This window comes from Lynx canadensis, chromosome E3 (genome assembly GCF_007474595.2).
Source record: "Lynx canadensis isolate LIC74 chromosome E3, mLynCan4.pri.v2, whole genome shotgun sequence".
NCBI classification, from domain to species: Eukaryota; Metazoa; Chordata; class Mammalia; order Carnivora; family Felidae; genus Lynx; species Lynx canadensis.
The window spans coordinates 14,275,022-14,292,691 of NC_044318.1; the positions used below are offsets into that span (position 1 = coordinate 14,275,022).

At 46.5% G+C, this 17,670-nt stretch overlaps 1 protein-coding gene across 1 annotated transcript in view; it reads left to right on the forward strand.

Moving 5' to 3' along the window:
• The window catches only part of XYLT1 (xylosyltransferase 1), a 309,407-nt gene that overhangs the window by 268,300 nt on the left and 23,437 nt on the right, over positions 1–17,670 (forward strand). The window contains exons 7-8 of the mRNA XM_030300138.1: positions 12,208–12,424; positions 15,473–15,649. Coding sequence (XP_030155998.1) covers positions 12,208–12,424; positions 15,473–15,649 — 394 coding nt within the window. The remainder of the gene's footprint in view (positions 1–12,207; positions 12,425–15,472; positions 15,650–17,670) is intronic.

A 17,670-nucleotide genomic window follows, 5' to 3' on the forward strand; every position in this document is an offset into this window, starting at 1 on the left:
GGATGAAAATATTGTGGTGGGAGGAATAAATAGATGGTGTTTGGGCCAGAGTTACCCCGCTGGGTGTGTGAATACCTGTCTGGTGGATGTGCGTCAGTAGCTGACAGGTAATACCCACATGGCACAGAACAACATAAAGGTTCCGGCTAAGATGTTGTTGGCACTTCCTGCTAAAACTAAAACCCACGGATCTCCGAACAGAAAAGCTCCCATATTCCACTACCCAGGAATGAGCCCTTGGCTGGTTTTCTCTTACTTGAATGAATGAAGGGCAGTAATGTAGTATTAATTTCATAGTAAAATGAGCCATTACCTGCCACCCTCTCCTCTCTGTCAGCTGGGGCCTCACCTGCTGATGAGTAACCCTAGCCACTGTGCGTCTTCTGTTGTCCCCTCCCCATCGCACAGAGCTGGGCATGGCTAGGCTGCAGACCCTGCACGGGTGATGTGTTAAAAAGGACCCTTGGTGGCAGATGACAGAAACCCAGCTTAAACTAGACTAAGTGGGTAAAGGAAGTTAATGGAAGGGAAAACCTTGACCTCTGACTTCAGATATGGCTAAATCAAGCAGTTCAAATGCTTTAATCACACCTGGACTCTGTTCTTTTCTTTTCCTTTTTATTGGGGGGGGGGGCATTTAATTATTTACTATTCCCGGAGCGGGATAAAGTAAAATAAACACATCAAATAGCCAAGTAGTTCACTGAGGGGAATCTTTTTATTTTTTTAATTGAGATGTAATTGACATACAACATTATGTTAGTTTCAGGTGTATGACCTAATGGTTCGTTATTTGTATATATTGCAAAATGATCATAATAAGTCTAGTTGACATCTGTCACCCCACATGGTTACATTTTTTTTCTTGTTGATGAGAACATCTAAGATCTACTCTCTGAGCAACTTCCAAATACACACTACAGTATTATTGGCTATACATCACCTCCCCCCAGCACGTATTTATTTCACACCTGGAAGTGTGTACTTTTTGACTCCCTTGTTTAGTTCTATTTTCCTTTGTGTTGGTTGGATTTTCTGGCTCCAGTGGTGACTTAGTAGCTTCGTTTTAGAGACGGGGAAACTGAGACTCCGGTGAAGTAATTTGGTGAAGCCCACATAGTTACAGCAGTGCTAGGACTCCGGCCCAGGTGCCTGTGTCCCCAGAGCCCAAGCTCATAACCCTTGTATGATGCAGCCTGTCTGTGTTCTGGGCCTGCTTTCCTCCAGGATGCTGGGTGGCTTTCAGGCAGTGACTCTGCTTCTCTGGGCTTCACTTTCTCCCTTTGAAAAAAGAAAAGTGGATGAATAAGATGGTCTCCGAAGGCACTTCTCCTTCTGATGCTCTCTGCTCCTAGACCAGCCCTTGTAAAAGACATTGTGACAAAGGCAAAGAGGTTAAAAGATCAAACGATGTGGAGGGACCAAAAACAAGCAGTAAGATACAAAATAGGCCACAGGGTGCCTCGGTTTTTAGTTCCACGTGGCTCCTAATAGCAGTGTTGACCTTCTGTCCCCATCTCCAGCCCTTGGCAGCCAGTGTGGATTCCCAGCTCCTGCTCCGCAGGGATGGCATAAAGGCAAACTAATATTTTAATAGCTGCCAAATTGGTCCTGACTGTTCCTGTAATTAAATGAAGGGGAGTGTTGTGTTCACCATTTCTCCTTGCTTTCCTCCAAAAATAAAGTCGATGCAACGAAAGGCACGCAGCACAGTTACTGTTTCCCAGTTAGCCTCTGTAGGGTGAGCAGAAGCAGGTGTCCTAAAGCTCACTGAGGGACTAAATATGTCCTTGCAGACTAAATAGGTCCTTGCAGTTACCCTGGAACTCCTCGCTTCTGTTCAGGGAGCATTGGAGAAGTTTCCCAAATGTCTGCAACCTGATTGTTGCGGGGGGCCGGGGCAGGGGGTGGTCTGATAGGGGCTAGAAAGGGAAGATCCTTTCCACCAGCCAGAATAGGGTTTCCTCTGACACTTTCTCTGCCTCAGTCCATCTGAGCTCTCTTGCTGATCCAAGGTCCACAGGCCCCCATGCTGAGCCCAGGGACACATTGTGGTACAGGGGCAGGTACATGAACATTGGAGGCCTGGCACCTGTGTTGAAATGCTGGCTTGCTCATGTGATGGCCATAGGACTTCAACAGATGGCTTTGACTCTCCAAGCCTCTGTTTCCTCATCTTTATAAAATGTGAATAGGGAGATGGGCATTGTGGAGGACGGAGTGTCCTCGCTGACCCTGGGAAGGCCCTGAACCAGGCACTTTCTGGTGTGTTGTCTCATTCCCAGCTCACTTGGCAAGTGAGAGCTTCGAGATGAGTACAGCTGAGGCTTAGAAAGTTGATTTTACTTGCTTAAGGTTCCACAGCGAGCAGAACCGCAGAGCTGGGACTGGAACATGGCTCAGTCTGGCTTTTAAGGCCTGATTTTATCACGCCGTGATTCATGACCACATCTGACAGGACCTGCAGTTTTGCCTTTGGGGCGTACAACTGAAAGAGCAGAATCCTGCTAACTTTAAGCAGAAGTATTGTTGAAATGATGAGGAGAGGAAAGATCAGGTTCTTCCCCTCCTTTCTAGAGTCGGTGTCTTCCAAAGTGTGTTCCCCATCCACCCGTAGCGTGAGAGGTGGATTCAGGTACTTCACAGACAGGAGTGCTGGGAAAGCTAGGTACTGATCGCAAGTATATCAACAACAATTGATAGAATTAGCCGTCTGCCCCATGGTTTCATAGAAGTTATGCTGAGAGTAAGACTCAGTTTAAAAAAAAAAAAAAACACACCGTTGAAGCTATTCAAAGTTGATTTAGGGAAAATTATTAAGGGAGCTTTCCTGTAAGTGCTATACATAAAGCACTTGGCACAGCAGGTAGGAATCCACACTCTGGATTCTAGGTGTATGACCTTGGCTGAGTGACATCGACATCAAGCACCTGTGTGTCAGAGTTGTTAGAAGAATTCAATGGGAGAATATAGGCATAAACTCTTGAACAATTAGTTGGGCGTGTCAACTTAGTGACAGTGATGATGGAGAAGAATCTTGAAAATGGCATACATATGATTAACATTTTGCAAGCACTCCTCCAATTCTTATGGAAACTAGCGTTTGACCGGTAAGAAGGCTAGACCAGTAGGAAACCATGGGGGGTCCCAGCCCTGAGGTTGGAAGTGACATCAGCAAGTTTCTTCCAGCTGTCAGGTCTGGACCCCACCTGCTCTAAACAGCACTCCCCCCGACTGGGCACCAGAATGACAGCCAAGCAGCTTCAGCAGCCCTTTCTCTCTGACATTGAACTCATCTTCAGACCCACACCTCCCTTGATGTATAAACAGGCAACTGTTTAGCCAATAGTTGGCAAATCCATTGAGAGCCTGGCCAGGAACCTCCTCCAAGCAAATCTGTGCTCAGGAGGCCCTTTGGTGCCAACTTGCTTATCAAGAGATGGGCTCTCTCCCCAGCTGTCTTATAGCACCATGATTGATGTGAGGAGATAATTAATATCTCATTTCCAATGGGGAAAGCAGATTGCATTTCCCCTTTGCTTTTCTTAAACCCAACCAGTGCATTTATCACTGTTTGCATGTTCACTGTATTTAATCCAATTATAGCAGGCATGTCAAAATAAAGCTTTGCGTTGCACCAGCCCCCACACAAAGCTGTGTATGCATCTCCTTTCTTGGCCCCCACATGCGTTTTGAGGTCAACTTGGGAACTTTTCTTTTTCCAAAACAATACACATCGAAGTTAGACAAAAGACTAGGACAAAAGTATGTTCAGGGTGTCATCTCTGAGAGGTGGACTTTGATTTTTTTTTTCTTTGCTTTCTCTTTCTGTTCTAAGTTTTCCATGAAGGACGTGCATTACATTTATAAACAGAACAAAAGGCAGTAAACACTGTTTTTCAAAATGTGTGAAAAATTGTGGAAAACCACTTAGCCCTTCAGTGGACCTTTAGCCTCTTGGAAGTAGAAGCTGATTGGGCACCAAGCACCATGAAGACCATATGGCTACCAAGTCAGGGGATTCTGGGTCCCAGGATTTTGGCCCCTGACTTGGCATCTCTTCTCAGTCTTCTTTTTTCCCCACCCTTGGATATCAAACACAAGTCCTCTTTCTTCACACAAGGCAGTAGTAACAATCACATGTGAAGGGTTTCCTGTGTGCCAGGGACTGTCCTAAATGCCTTAGTGAGGTTACTTCTTGCAAGTCTCAAAACTACCCCATGATGGAAATGCAGTCCTATCAGGCTCAGTTTTCAGATGGGAGCCCAGAGGCTAGCTAAGTTAAACACACAGATTATAAGTGGGGAGGCTGACTAGAACCCAGGAAATCTGGCCCCAGGGTCTGTACTCCTAGCCTCTGTATCACGCTGATTCCCTCAGCATGTTCACTGTGGGGCTTCCTGCCGTATCCAGGTAGACGATGCATTCCCCCACCAATCAGGTAGGGTCTGCCTCTCTCGCAGTTGACCTGCTCAGATGTGTCAGCAAGGCTCTCACTCCAGCCACCTTGACTTCTTTCCATTCATTTGAGCTCTTGCACATGCTGTTTTGGTCCCCAGTAAAGCTCTTGCCCCCAGATCTTCAGATGACTGATCCTCCTCATCCTTGACGTGACAGCTTCAATGCCACCTCGTCAGTGAAGCCCTTCCCCAACAATCTTCACTAATGATGTCTCTGTCTCTTTATTTTCTGTCACTGTGCCCTTGAGTTTTTCTATATAGCACTTATCACAAACATCTAATTACATATTAATGTGTTTTGTGGCTCTTTGTGTCTACTTACTTAGTTATTAAGAGCAGGATTATAGCTCAATGGGCTAAAAGTGTGGGATCCAGAGCCTGACGGCTAAGGTTAGAATCGCACCCTTGGCACTAACCAGCTGTATGGCTCTGGGGAAATTATTTAGCCGTGTCTCTGTTCCTTCATTTGTAAAATGAACCTTCATAGGGTTGTAGTAAAGACTAAATGAGAGAATATGGATTTAGTGTGAGGAATGGGATCTGGAAAGTAGCAGGTGCTCAATAAATGGTAGGTGTTATTCTATTTTTTATGTCTCTCCCTGGAAGATGGAGAAGGGTAGGGATGATGTCCATCTTGTTCACAACCAGATTCTCAGCACACAGACCTGGGGAAGTGAAGATGCTATCTGGAGCTGCTGGACGAGTGAATGCTCCAAGCCCCCTGTTCTTCCAGGTACTTCAGAGTAGAGGCATAACAGTTGACCCCAGCCTAGGTCAGGAAAGGGGACAATCCATCCTGGGCCTGAAAGAAACAGCCAGTAGGGTCCCTGTGGAGCTGCCAGACTAGGTCCCAATGAGCTGAATCCTTGCTGACTGGTAGCATGAAAAGATGATGTATTCATACTGCTCGGACAGAATTAGAAAGGTGCCCATGACCCTTGTCACCTCCACTACCACAACCATGGGCATTGCTTATTAAAATAATCACAGGAGATGAAGTTCACTGTTTGTGTGGGGCTCTGGGCTTCTGTCCTTGGTGCTGAAATATCATTGCTTTTCTGGACATAGAGGTGTGTAATTAGTTCTGGAGGTGCCCTGCCCATTCCTGTCTACCAAATCACAGGAGAGAGAAGAGGAGAGATAGAAAATTTTAATTTGTAGCTTGATGAAGGAAAAATACTAAGCATCTTGGTGAATATTTATGGAGCACTTACAGTGTGTTGAGCACTACCCTAAGCCGTTTCTATGTATAATCTCATTTAAACTTTTGCCCTAGCCTCTGAGTAAGTGTTATTATCATCACCATTTTCCATGTGAAGTTAACGTGTTCAGGTCGTCCAAGGTTGGTGGCCTACCCAGCACGTGGATTGTGTAGTCCAAAGCTTGGCCCCTGCATTATACGGCTGTTACGTGTCAGCACATTCACATAGCTGGCTGATTTCATACACTGTGGGCTTCGTGCTTTGTTCCACGACTTTATTTTTTAACTAAAATGCTTAGGTTGTATTTAGGCTAAAGGAGTAATCTGGATTCAGTGACAGATCACTGGACAGGAAAAGAGAAGAAGGGGAGATTTTTTTCCCTAGGCTATGTGACTTTGGATGTCTTTGAATCATACATCCTCTCAGTGTGTTGGGTTTTTTTTTTCAATCTATGGAATTAATTATATTAACTGATTGCTAAGATTCCTTCTTACTCAGACACGCTGTAAAATCTGAGGAGCAGAGTTCTTCCTTTTCAAACTCATTATAGGACGAGACAGTTCTGGAATAATTCCATACTCAATGAATATGCCAAGACTGTAGCCAGGGAATTAACTGAATTAAGAGACCTCATTGTCTGCCTTTTCTGAGATCATGTTCAAAGGCTACAGAAGGTTTCTTAACTGACCTTTTCACACACGGATGAGAATGAGGACCCCTGTCCCCTTCCATCCAATTTCCTTTGATGCTCAGCTGAGTAGAACTTGGTCCCTATGACATCTCAGTAGAATCCTATTTAGTTATGACTTTGTTCCATATTGTGCCAGTAGAGAAAGTCCCTGGAAGGCAAACCACCCCTCCCTGAAATCCTAGGAGGTAAAACCAAATGCAATTGATTCCATGTTTGCCCTCAGGTAGTCTGTTCTGAAGACAGAAGTCTTTGTGACATCTGGCAGGGAGCTCTTCCAAGACCAACAATGAGCCCTTTTCTGTCACTTTTCTCATTTCAGCACCGTGTCTTTTTGAGGTAGTGAAAATTCTCAGATACTCCCTTTGGATCCTTTTACAAGGACCCTGGCAATCAGGACAGAGCAGTCAAGAGCTTGCATGGATTCATCCAGACCTGGATTTGAGTCCAGGACTGTTAGCTGTGTGACTTTGGGGAACGCCCTTAACCTTCTTGGATTGAGTTCCTTTGTGTCTCAAATGTTTGTTAGAAGAATCAGATACCTGGTTAAGGGCTGCTACTTCCTTATTGAACAATTTCATGGCTTTTACTCCTCCCTTCATTCATTGGCTCAATAAATACTTATTGAGCACCAACTGTATGCTAGGTACTAGTCTAGGCACTAAGGATACAGCTTTGAACAACAAACAGGCAAAAACTCTCTGCCTTCTTGGGACTTACATCTAGTAAGGAGACAGTAAACTAAATAAATACCTTGTATACAGTAGTACAAATTTTTAAGTTCTATGGAGAAAAATAAAGCATGAAATGGTGGTCACAGATGTGAGGGATTCTGGGAGGGTATAATTGCTATGTAAGAATGGTTCACTGTGTAATGACTGGCCTCAGTCCATTGCTGGAATGAATAGTGCTTACTGAATACTTAGCAAGGACCTTTGGTAAACCTCATCTGTCAGCCTTTCGCAGCTGATTCAGGAGGGTGTCAGCACAGGTGTCATGGAATCATCTTCCAGATGAGGAATCTGGCATTCCAGAGAGTCAAGCCAACCCCATATCTCCCCAATCTGCGAAGACAGAGTCATCATTAGTACCCAGATCCTTTTTTTTTGTCTGCTCTGAATTCCACCTGTTGACTCGGTTGCCCTCACATAATCAAATCATCTGGAAATGAAACTAAATATAAGAGAGTGTCTTGGTCATCTTCTGTGTGTTTGGCCCAGTGCTTAAATAAATCTGCTCTCCACCCCTCAGGTAGAGAATCACACACCCTTGACTGCTGAACCAACATTTATGAAAAGGCACACCCAGGTATTTGCCTACTTACCTTGATTTCCAGCCATTCCCTTTTCAAGAGATGGCAAATGCATAGGGTAGAAAACAAAATGCAAATCACTGTCCAAGCAGTTGATTCCTTTCCCCATGCTAAATACCCAGACTCTGGGCCTCTGCCGCTTTATCCCAGTCCAGACGCCCCTCTTAACCCAGGAACTGAGACCTGGGGGGATTGTTTGTCTCTGTTTACTCATAATTAACCAAAGCATGCATTTGCAGCTTATCAGTTTTCAAATGCAAGTAAATATAGCAACCCAATCTCCCACCCCATGAATATTCATTTTGGAGATTACTGCCAATAAATATTGTATTTGGATATTATGGTCTGGGACATCACATTAAAATTGCAAGACGATGCTATTCTCCCACATAATGGAACACAAAATTAAAAGGCTGGCCTATGGAAAGAAAACTTTTGCATGTCCTCAACACCTGAATTTTGTTTCTTTCTCTCTCTGAGTGAGTTAGTCTTGGCTACCACATAAGTTCTTGTGGAAGTTACCTAAAATTCAAAGGTTTAAGCAGGGTTAAGTGTCTGCAATTTTAATATTATTATATAATTAGCACCAGACAGAGCTGAGGTAGGATTTATTTTCCTAAACTAGGGGCTTCCTTTAATGGACCCAGTTAGAGCTGAGTTTTTGTGTCAGTGGAGTGATACGGTAAGTATATTGGAAAACCTTCGAGTGACTCCCAGAGAGAACGTGGCTTTGCTGACAGCCTGGATTTGCACTTGGAATGTGTTAGGAAGGATACCTGGGAGGGATACCTGGTCTTCTGGTTGGCTTGTATCCTCTGTGTGTCTGTGGAAAATTTGTCAGCCTTCTCTGGGATTCCCATGTATCTGTCTGGGAATGCCTGCCCCACCCCCTCTTCCTGGATATAACAGAGTGACTTAGAGAATGTCACAGTGGGAAGTACCTTACGATTACCTAACCCATGGTTGTTATGACTGATGGCCCATGTGCTGGCTTCAAGGCTAGGGATATGTTTTATTTAACCAGAGCACCTTTTTTTTTTTTTTTTTTAATGAATTTGAGTGCTTTTCAAAACTGCCTTCTCTACTTTGCTGACTCCACCAACCTTGGTCTTCTACCACAGCCTGCCTCAGATGCTTCCAATTATCCGTCTGACTCCTGTAGGCATTTAATATTACAATCCAGACCTAGCCCAACTTTGGTCATCACTTTCCAAAGTCATGTACCAAAAGGGGAAACAAGACTCGGGTCATCACTTTCCAAAGTCACTCAACTCGTTACTGGTAGAGCTGCACCACCATGTAGATGGAAAGCACAATTTCAGCAGAATAAGTCAGCAACATAAAGAAGATGTGGTTTAATATACAATGGAGTACTACTCAGCAATGAGAAACAATTAAATCTTGCCATTTGCAACAACATGGATGGTACTGGAGGGTATTATGCTAAGTGCAGTAAGTCAGAGAAGACAGATATCATAATGTTTTTGCTCATATGTGGAATTTGAGAAACTTAACAGAAGACCATTGGGGAAGAGAAGGAGAAAAATACTTTCAAACAGAGACAGAGGCAAACCATAAGAGACTCTTAAAAACAGAGAACAAACTGAGGGTTGATGGTGGGGGGGGAGGGGGAAATGGGTGACGGGCATTGAGGAGGGCACTGGTTGGGACAAGCACTGGGTGTTGTATGTAAACAATGCATCATGGGAATCTACACCCTAGGCCAAGAGCACATTGCACACATGGTAGGTAGCTAACTTGGCACTAAATTATATTTAAAAAATGAAGTCATCAACCATTTTTAATACAGTCATCAGTTTGCTAAGAATTCAGTGGATTACTGAATGCTGAATTACTGATCATGATGCTGCAGTGAGTGACCAGTATCTATGGGCAGGTTCTCTCCTTAAGCAGGAGGAAAGTACTGGGATATGGATTTATTAGTGAGGTTCCACACACTTCCCTCCAGTGGATGCTAGTGGGTTTAGGGAGGACGCACTGGGAGGGATTCTTTGTAGGAATTCAGCATGTCCAGCACAATGGGAACTATCTACAGCTTTTATACCCTGAAGTCTGGGCATCACGGTAGATCTTTCCCAAGTCACTGCCTTGCACTGTCCTAGGAACTGTGAGGAAAGCAGAAAGGAGGAATCCAGAGTCAGTTCTAATGATAATAGCATCTACCTGGTGGGGGACTGGTAACTCTAATCTGAAGACATGCAGGTTCAAAGGCCTCTAAGACACATGATGGAGGTGCAGACTGGCATAGTGGAAGAGGGGTATTTATGTGCCACGTCCATGGCTGTCTGCTTTCTCTAGGGACTGAGATGATTCACATCCATCATGGTAGTGATAAAAGTTTAAGTTGTTCAGGAACGTATAGGACTTTTTCAACGGCAAATGACAGAATCCCATTTCAAGATGCCCTAAGCACGTTACTGAGGAGTCCGGGTGAGTCAGGCACAGTGGGATCCAGGGTCTCAAGCATAGTCATCAAGACTGTCCCTCCTCCCCTTCCTCTCTCTTCTCTGTGTTACCTCCACTGTCAAACAACCTTTGTACTCATGGTGACAGGATGGCTGCCAGCTGCTCTAGGCTTACATTCTCTCAGCTGAAAATGCCTTGAAGAGCCCTCCTTCCCAGCAGATCCACAAAATCCGGGGCCCAATCTCAGAGTTAGCTTGAGTTACTCACCCATCCCTGAATCAGTTATGGCAGCCAGGCAGATGGAAATACTCTGACTGCCCAGGCTGGGTCGTGTCGCCACCGCTTGGTGCTGGGGGTGGGGCACAAACCCAAGTTAAGTGAGAGTTAAAGATAGGTGGCTGTCCAAAGTAAAATCAAGGTGTGGTTCTCAGAAGAATGAGGAGTGGATGCTGGGTAGACAGAAACACAGGATGAAGCCTTGGAAACATTATTGTTGGTAGAGAAAGCCAGACCCAAAGAGGCCACATATTGTATGTGTGAATCTGTATGAAATGTCCAGAGTTGGTAAATCCATAGATACAGAAAGCAGATTGATAGTTGCTAGGCGTTAGAAGGAAGGCAGACATGGAGTGACTACTTATGGGTATAGGGTGTCCTTTGGGAGTGCTTAAATATTTTGAGACTACGTGGGTGACAGTTGCACAGCATGGTCAATGTATTAATGCCATTGAATTACGTGCTTTAAAATGGTTGATTTTATGTTGTATGAGCTGGAGAAGTAGCAAAGCCCCTGGGTTAGGAGACTATAGTTAGGAGATTATAGGTCCTAGTGAGACAGCACCCTGAGGAACAGCAACATCCTTCCCTCTCCCTTCCCCGCACCAGGCCAGCACAGTGCCTGGCACACAGCAGGTGTGGGTCTCCTACTGCAAAGGAACTGAGGGTTCACGTCAGAAGCTTGGTTCTAGTTTGGCCCACCTTCCCAACACATCCGTTTTGCTAGCTCTTTGATCTTTGGTTTCTGCATCTACAAAACAGGAAGTGCCAATTCTGCTCTGCCCACCTTGCAAATCCCAAATATGTATACACTCCAGAGCAGGAGTTCTTAATCTGGGGTTCTCCGATAGAATTCTAGGGGCCCACAACTTTGGCTGGGAAGAAAGTGATCTTTATTTTCACTGAACTCTAATTGAAATCCAGCTAAATGGAGGTAACAAACCACAACAGTATTCGCGGTAACTGTAAGGAATCACGTATTTTCATATCACTGTGATTGATGCGTATACCTCTAAGTATCATTTATGCTCCCCTCTTCTGCAAAATTACACCAGTTGTTAGACCTGCTACAAGATCTTGCTATCTCATGTGTTACAAAAGAAACACACACAAATTTGCGTGTTTTGAAAAATATTTGTAATCCTTTCTTGTGTGAATCTAAAACCATATGAATTACATCATAACTAGGGTTTTTGTAATATTTTTTAATACTACATATTTGAGGTATGCCTTTAAGAGCATTATTCCAAGATGAGCCTCCATAGGCTGTATTCACCAAAGTGCTAAGGCATTCATGGCACGAAAAGGCGATTTCAGAAGTTCCGTAGGGAAGAAGTGGATGTAGCAGATGATTGTTGCCATCTACTTGTACTGGGCAAGCCCCCTAAACGTTCTAATCAGCGTCCTCACCCATAAAATGGGCATATTGACAGTGCTTGCCTCATGGGGACATAGGGACCTGTCTCACTTGTGTAGAAAAAGTGGCAAACTACACACAGAGCCCCTGGCTCAGTACTTGGCACACAGTAGCAGTGTCTGGGTAGCTCGGTCAGTTAAGTGTCCGACTCTTAGTTTCAGCTCAGTTCGTGATCTCACAGTTCATGAGTTCGAGCCCCACATCAGGCTCTGTACTGACAGCGTGGAGCCTGCTTGAGTTTCTCTCTCTCCCTCTCTCTCTGCCCCTTGCCCCACTTGTTCTCTCCCTCTCTCTCAAATAAATAAACATCAAAAAAAAATACTTGGCACACAGTAAGTGTCAATACATGCTTTTATTGACATGACTGTGCTATTTCATTTGGATTCTGTGCACCTCTGGGCTAAGGGCTACTTTGGCTTTCACAGGTTCATCCGAAAACAGGGTCTGGACCGACTCTTCCTGGAGTGTGACGCCCACATGTGGCGCCTAGGGGACCGGCGAATCCCAGAGGGCATTGCTGTGGATGGAGGCTCGGATTGGTTCTTGCTGAACCGGAAGTTTGTGGAGTATGTGACGTTCTCCACAGATGATCTGGTGACCAAAATGAAGCAATTTTACTCCTATACCCTGCTTCCTGCTGAGGTGAGTGTCTAAGGAAAAGTTCCTCAGCAAGGTAAGAGCCAGCTCTAGCCTTTGGAACAAAGCAGATGCCTGAATTTTTGCCGAAGGGTTTTGCAAAGCAATGCTGGGTCCAATACACAGTCCTGCAAACATCCAGGACTGCAAACATCCAGGAAGTTGGAGAACTGCATCCGCCACCAGGGTCCGTGCTGTCATAGCCGGCCTCTGGTATGGAATAGACAGGCATACAACACTGCCACTAGCAGTCCACACAGCATATGTGTGCAAAGTAGAAAAGGCAGCTCTTCCTTAAGACACTTGGCTCCCATTGGTCGTAAAATCATCACAATATACTGATTTTGATAGAACGAGACCCTTCACTGCCATTTTCCAGAAAACTTAAAAAAAAAAAAAAAATTGAAACCTCTCAGACCTACAGTGTTGATGGTGTCCCACTAGGCTTGTGCAGTGTGTAACCCGCACAACTGTATATGCCGGCTCTTTCAGGACACACCCACATCAACTTTTGACAGATCCTCTACAGTCATCAATCATGTAATAACCACTTTTTCAACATGAAGAATCCCTTTTCTAATTTTGAGGGTTTTTTTTTATTTTTTTAATCATATCATGATAGACATTAGTGTTGGCCTCATCGGTCACAATAGAAATTCCAGTGATCTCAAAGACAGAGAGCCAGGGCTTCTGCTGGACCTGTACTAGCCCCTGCATTGACAGCCATTGGAACTCAACATTTCCTGATGGCTTCCGGAAGCATTTGAAAAGCTCCAGGGAGCCTGTCACCACTTTTCAGACCTCAGTGAGGGGAAGGTGTCTTAGTTCAGACTGCTCTAACAAATACAATAGACTAGGTGCTTTTTAAACGACAAAATGTACTTGTCACGGTTCTGGAGGCTGGAAGTCTGAGATTGGGGTGTCAGAATGGTCAGGTTCTAGCAAGGGCCCTCTTCTGGGTTGCAGATTACATACTGACAGTTTTCATTGTGCTCAATCCCAGAAGGGGCATGGGAGCTCTCTGGGGTCCCTTTTATCAGGGCACTAATACCATTCATGAGGGCTCTACCCTCCTGGCCTAATCACCTCCCAAAGGCCTCTACCTCCTAACACCATCACATTGTGGGGCTAGGATTTCAACCTATGGATTTTGGAGGAGACGCAAACATGCAGTCCATTTCAGAAGCCTGGTTGTGTACAATTGCAGCCTGTTCTGACACAGTGCCAGCTCCATCTGGAAATGGGGGGGGGGGTGGACACAGTTCTGAAATGTTGCCAGCAGCCTTCTTATCAGACCTGACTGGGGGGTTCTCGATTCAGCTCTCTGGCCTCCAGTTCCCTTTCCTCCTAATTTCTGACTTCAGGAAACTCCAGAGCTGGTTGCCCTTCTGTTGAGCCCATGACACCTCTCGTGAGTGGCCTACCATTTCTTCCTGGCTGTGCCTCAGGCTCAGGCTGTGTGTCTAGGTCAGACAAGACAACGTATCTCATTTGATGGTTTCCACATCCCTCACCAACATCTGGAGCAGTGCCAAGCTGATAGGGTTGACTGCCCACGTCACTCCAGAGGGATGATGGGCTTGTCATCACTGGGCCAGGTTTTACTATTCTGCACACACATTAGGTAATCAGCTTTTAATCCTTTTTCAGCGAAAATCACCTTTTCTCTCAATGTCGATAACCTCCTCATCCATTATCTTCGGGGAATTTCTGTATCATTATGAAAGGACATAGGGTAATTGGTAATTGGGAACTTCTCCCCACTGTTTGATGGAGAATATGTGCCTCTGTGGGCTTGTAGACAATTTAAGCTTAAAATCCAGGTTCATGGGCATATGTCATTTAGCAGCACAGGGCAGCTGGAGTTCGTGGGTGGAGCCTCATTTTGCCCATCCCCCGCTTGAGAAGGGACTGTTTGGAGGCTCTGGTTGTTTTAATCAAGACGCCGTTCATGATGCTGGCTCTGTCTATCTCAACCCTGCCCCAGCACACACAGGCACTTAACACTCCAAGATCCATACCTTGCCCTCCCTTCTCCCAGACCACCTCTAGGAAAACAGTTTAGAGTAAATCTAAAGGCTGAGCTATAAATTTATTAGAGGCAGACATGTGTACCCCAACATCTTCCCCCTAGGGAGCAGAGAGCAGGGAGAATGTATCTGCCTGGTATCTGGGGTTGTTATAAAACAGTGTCCAAACAGAAGTCTGCCTGTCTGTCTGTCTGTCTCTCTTTCTCTCTCTCTCTCCCTCCCTCCCTCCCTCCCTCCCTCCCTCCCTCTCCCTCCTCCCCCCCTCCTCTCTCTCCTCTCTCTGGTCTCTTTCTTCACTCTCAGCATTGCTTCCTTCTCAGATTCCTAGGAGTGGTTGGCCAAGAGTTATTGGATTACAAGAAACTAATGGAGCCTGTTTCAGCACCACGGACAGCGAGCAGCCCTGCCCCACCCCTCCCGATGTCGTAGCCACACCCATGTGGCTGAGGCAGGAGGAGGGGGGCCTGGGACGCACCCCCATACACACCCCGGGACTGAAACATCCCTGAATCTGGCTTCTTTTACCAAGGGGTGAAATTCTAGAGCATCAGTCCTTGTTCTCTAGATATTTCAGACAGGAATCCCCTTGGTTTCAGATCTATTTGCAAAGCAGGAGCCCTTTTGGCCCAAGGTTTTCTGGAAAATTGTCACCACGTTTCCTCTGGTACCCATGTGTTGACATAACCTGAGGGACTTTTCCTCTCTGCCGGGCAGAGATGTCGTGAACAATAGGAAACGTCTTGCAATCAGATTGTAGACTGCTGGGGAAAGACAGTTTAGAGAAACACTCAGAGCGTTAGACTTGCAAACAGAATGAAGCCACTTGGACAAAACATCCTGTGTAGCCTGAATTGGACCAAGCTGGCAGCTGACCCCATTTGCAGAGAGACCCAATGAGTGTCCAGGAGAGGGGAGTCCCTGCGCAGTCAGGTGGTCCTGGAGGAAGGCAGGCCCCACCACCACCACCTCAGCCCACTCGAGGGAGGCTGGAGGAGGTCTCAGGCTGGTCCCTGTCTCCCCGCAGTCCTTCTTCCACACCGTCCTGGAGAACAGCCCCCACTGCGACACCATGGTGGACAACAACCTGCGCATCACCAACTGGAACCGCAAGCTGGGCTGTAAGTGCCAGTACAAGCACATCGTGGACTGGTGCGGCTGCTCCCCCAACGACTTCAAGCCGCAGGATTTCCACCGCTTCCAGGTGAGCCCACCGGGGCCCCTGCCAGCCCCTGGCCCACGCCCTCCCGGCACACGTCCACAGGCCTCTGAGGCCGGGCCTGCGAGTCTTCTCATCTTGCCGTTTCCAGACCTGGGTGTCCGTAGTAACAGTGACAGCATCAACTGTGGCCACCGGGTTTTGATCACTTACCCCCCAGGCCACAACAGTTGTAGCCACTTGGCCTGTATTGACTCATGAACCCCACATCAACCTTGTGTGACACATAGTGTATTATTGGTTTTTTAAAAAAATTTTTAATGTTTGTTTATTTTTGAGGGGGGAGGGGAGGGGCAGAGAGAGAGACAGAGGGAGACCCAGAATCCGAAGCAGGCCCCAGGCTCTGGCCCGACAGCGGACTCAAACCCATGACCTGCAAGATCATGACCTGAGCCGAAGTCAGACGCTTGATTGAGCCACCCAGGCATCCCAAGATAATATTATCAGTAATCTATTTTAGAGATAGAGAAACTGAGGCATAGAAAGGTAAAAAAAACTCGAGGTCCCATAGGGCTATATATGTTTCCAAATCTGTTTCTCTCTACTGCTTTTCAGTCAGAATCCCCTGAAATATTCAGTAAAAATGCATTTCTGGGTTCCAAGTTGAGTGTATCCAGGGCAGAGTTTCTCAACCTCAGCCCTCCGAACATGGTAGCTGAATAGTTGTCTGTTGTGGGGCGCTGTCCTGTGCATTGTTGGATGTGAGACTGCATCCTTGGGTTCCAGCTGCTAGATCTAGCCACACGCTCCAGTTACGAAAACAAAGAAATGTCTTCGGACATCGCCAAATGTCCTCTGGGGGCAAACCCACCCCCACTTGAGAATTCCTAATCTCTGTTGAGGTCCAGGAATTTTTATTTTGATGTGTTACACTCTGGAGAATCCTGATGAGCAGTCAGGTTTGCAAAACACCGCGCTCTGTGAACCGAAGACAGTCAGAAGAGGCAGAAAACGTTACCGCCATCACAGTGCCTCGGCACAGCCAGCGACTTACGGTTCTGCGGGGAGCAGAGGCAGGGGGTCACAAATGCTCCATCTGCTTCCATGAGCCCCAAGGATGCTTGGCGCCCAGACCTCTTCTGGATGGCAGCCTCCTTCCGTCCTGTGTGAGTGCCCGTCCCGCTCCCGCCTCACCCCCCTCACCGTGCCCTGGCACCTGCTGCTGAGAGGGCAAGCAGAATGCTACAGAGTGGTTAAACACATCACTCTGAGGTCACCAGAGCCACCACGTGGAGATGGTATGCTTCTTCCCCAACCACTAACACAGAGGGAGTGCAGGTGGGTAACCCGAGCTGAGGCGCCCCCGCAGACTCACTCTGACACATAATAGAACCATCCACGGGAGGACACGGCCACCCCCACCCGAGTGGAGCTTCTAGTCTCTTAGCAGGCTCCTCAGCGTGTGGTCCAGGGAGCTGGCACAAGCATCACCAGGGAGCTGTTAGAAGGCTGCCATCTCCACTGCTCCAGCTGGCCTGGGGCAGAATCTGCACAAAGATAAGATTCCCAGGTAGAGGAGGAGGCTATTTATGCTTGAGAAGCACAGGAGTAGGAATCTGTCCCGTACCAGGCTCTGTGCCAGGACCTCTGTGGGCCTTGGCTTCACTGGGGTAGGCAGCATCCCCATTGTGCACGTGGGGAAACTGAGGCACAGAGGGGCTAACTTCTTTGTCCGTGGACACAGAGTGGAGTGGCAGGGCTGGAGGTCCCTCCCAGATGCCTCCAGCTGCAGACCTGGTTCTTTTCCATCAAACCCCACTGCCACCCTGGTTTTGTGTCCACATGGGTGCAGAACACACAGAGGGTTTCGTCTCATTATTCGGATTTCCTCAAGGTGCCCACCTAACATCTTTCACCTCTGTAAGCGGTTGCTGCAATAAGTATTCTTTTAGGCCTGTTTTTGGTGGCAGATTAAGAGCTACCCAGGGACCTCTTCAAACCCATGTTAATTTAGGTATGAACTTGGGTGACATTTAACTCCTTTGTCCATGGAGAAGGGATCTACT